This window comes from Condylura cristata, unplaced genomic scaffold (genome assembly GCF_000260355.1).
Source record: "Condylura cristata isolate star-nosed mole 26May11 unplaced genomic scaffold, ConCri1.0 scaffold00150, whole genome shotgun sequence".
In the NCBI taxonomy this organism is placed as follows: Eukaryota; Metazoa; Chordata; class Mammalia; order Eulipotyphla; family Talpidae; genus Condylura; species Condylura cristata.
Window position 1 is genome coordinate 43,908 of NW_004567251.1, and position 439 is coordinate 44,346.

A 439-nucleotide genomic window follows, 5' to 3' on the forward strand; every position below is an offset into this window, starting at 1 on the left:
CCCCCAGCCTGGGCGCAGGCAGTGTCCAGGCACATACGAGCCCCCGTCCCCCAGGAGGAGTTGGAGGACTTCCCGCTGACCACCGTGCGGCACAGCCAGACGGTGCTGAACCAGCTGCGCTACCCGTCGGTGCTGTTGCTGGTGTGCCAGGACACGGAGCAGAGCAAGCCGGACATCCACTTCTTCCACTGCGACGAGGTGGAGGTGAGGCCCGGAGGGGCAGGGCAGGCCGGCGGGGCAGGCACCGGCCGGCCAGGCCCCCACCCTGCCCGCCCGCCCGCAGGCGGAGCTGGTGCACGAGGACATCGAGAGCGCGCTGACTGACTGCAGGCTGGGGAAGAAGATGCGGCCACAGACCCTCAAGTAGGAGCACGCGGGCGGGCGGGGCGCGGGCGGGCGGGGCCTGGGGCGGGCGGTGTTCTCAGGGCCAGGAGAGCGG

At 72.4% G+C, this 439-nt stretch overlaps 1 protein-coding gene across 1 annotated transcript in view; it reads left to right on the forward strand.

The window, feature by feature from the left end:
* The window catches only part of LOC101623849 (epidermal growth factor receptor kinase substrate 8-like protein 2), a gene marked incomplete at both ends in the record, with an annotated part of 4,556 nt that overhangs the window by 2,018 nt on the left and 2,099 nt on the right, over positions 1–439 (forward strand). Inside the window, 2 exons of the mRNA XM_012734949.1 lie at positions 8–204; positions 284–363. Of these exons, the coding sequence (XP_012590403.1) occupies positions 8–204; positions 284–363 (277 nt within the window). The remainder of the gene's footprint in view (positions 1–7; positions 205–283; positions 364–439) is intronic.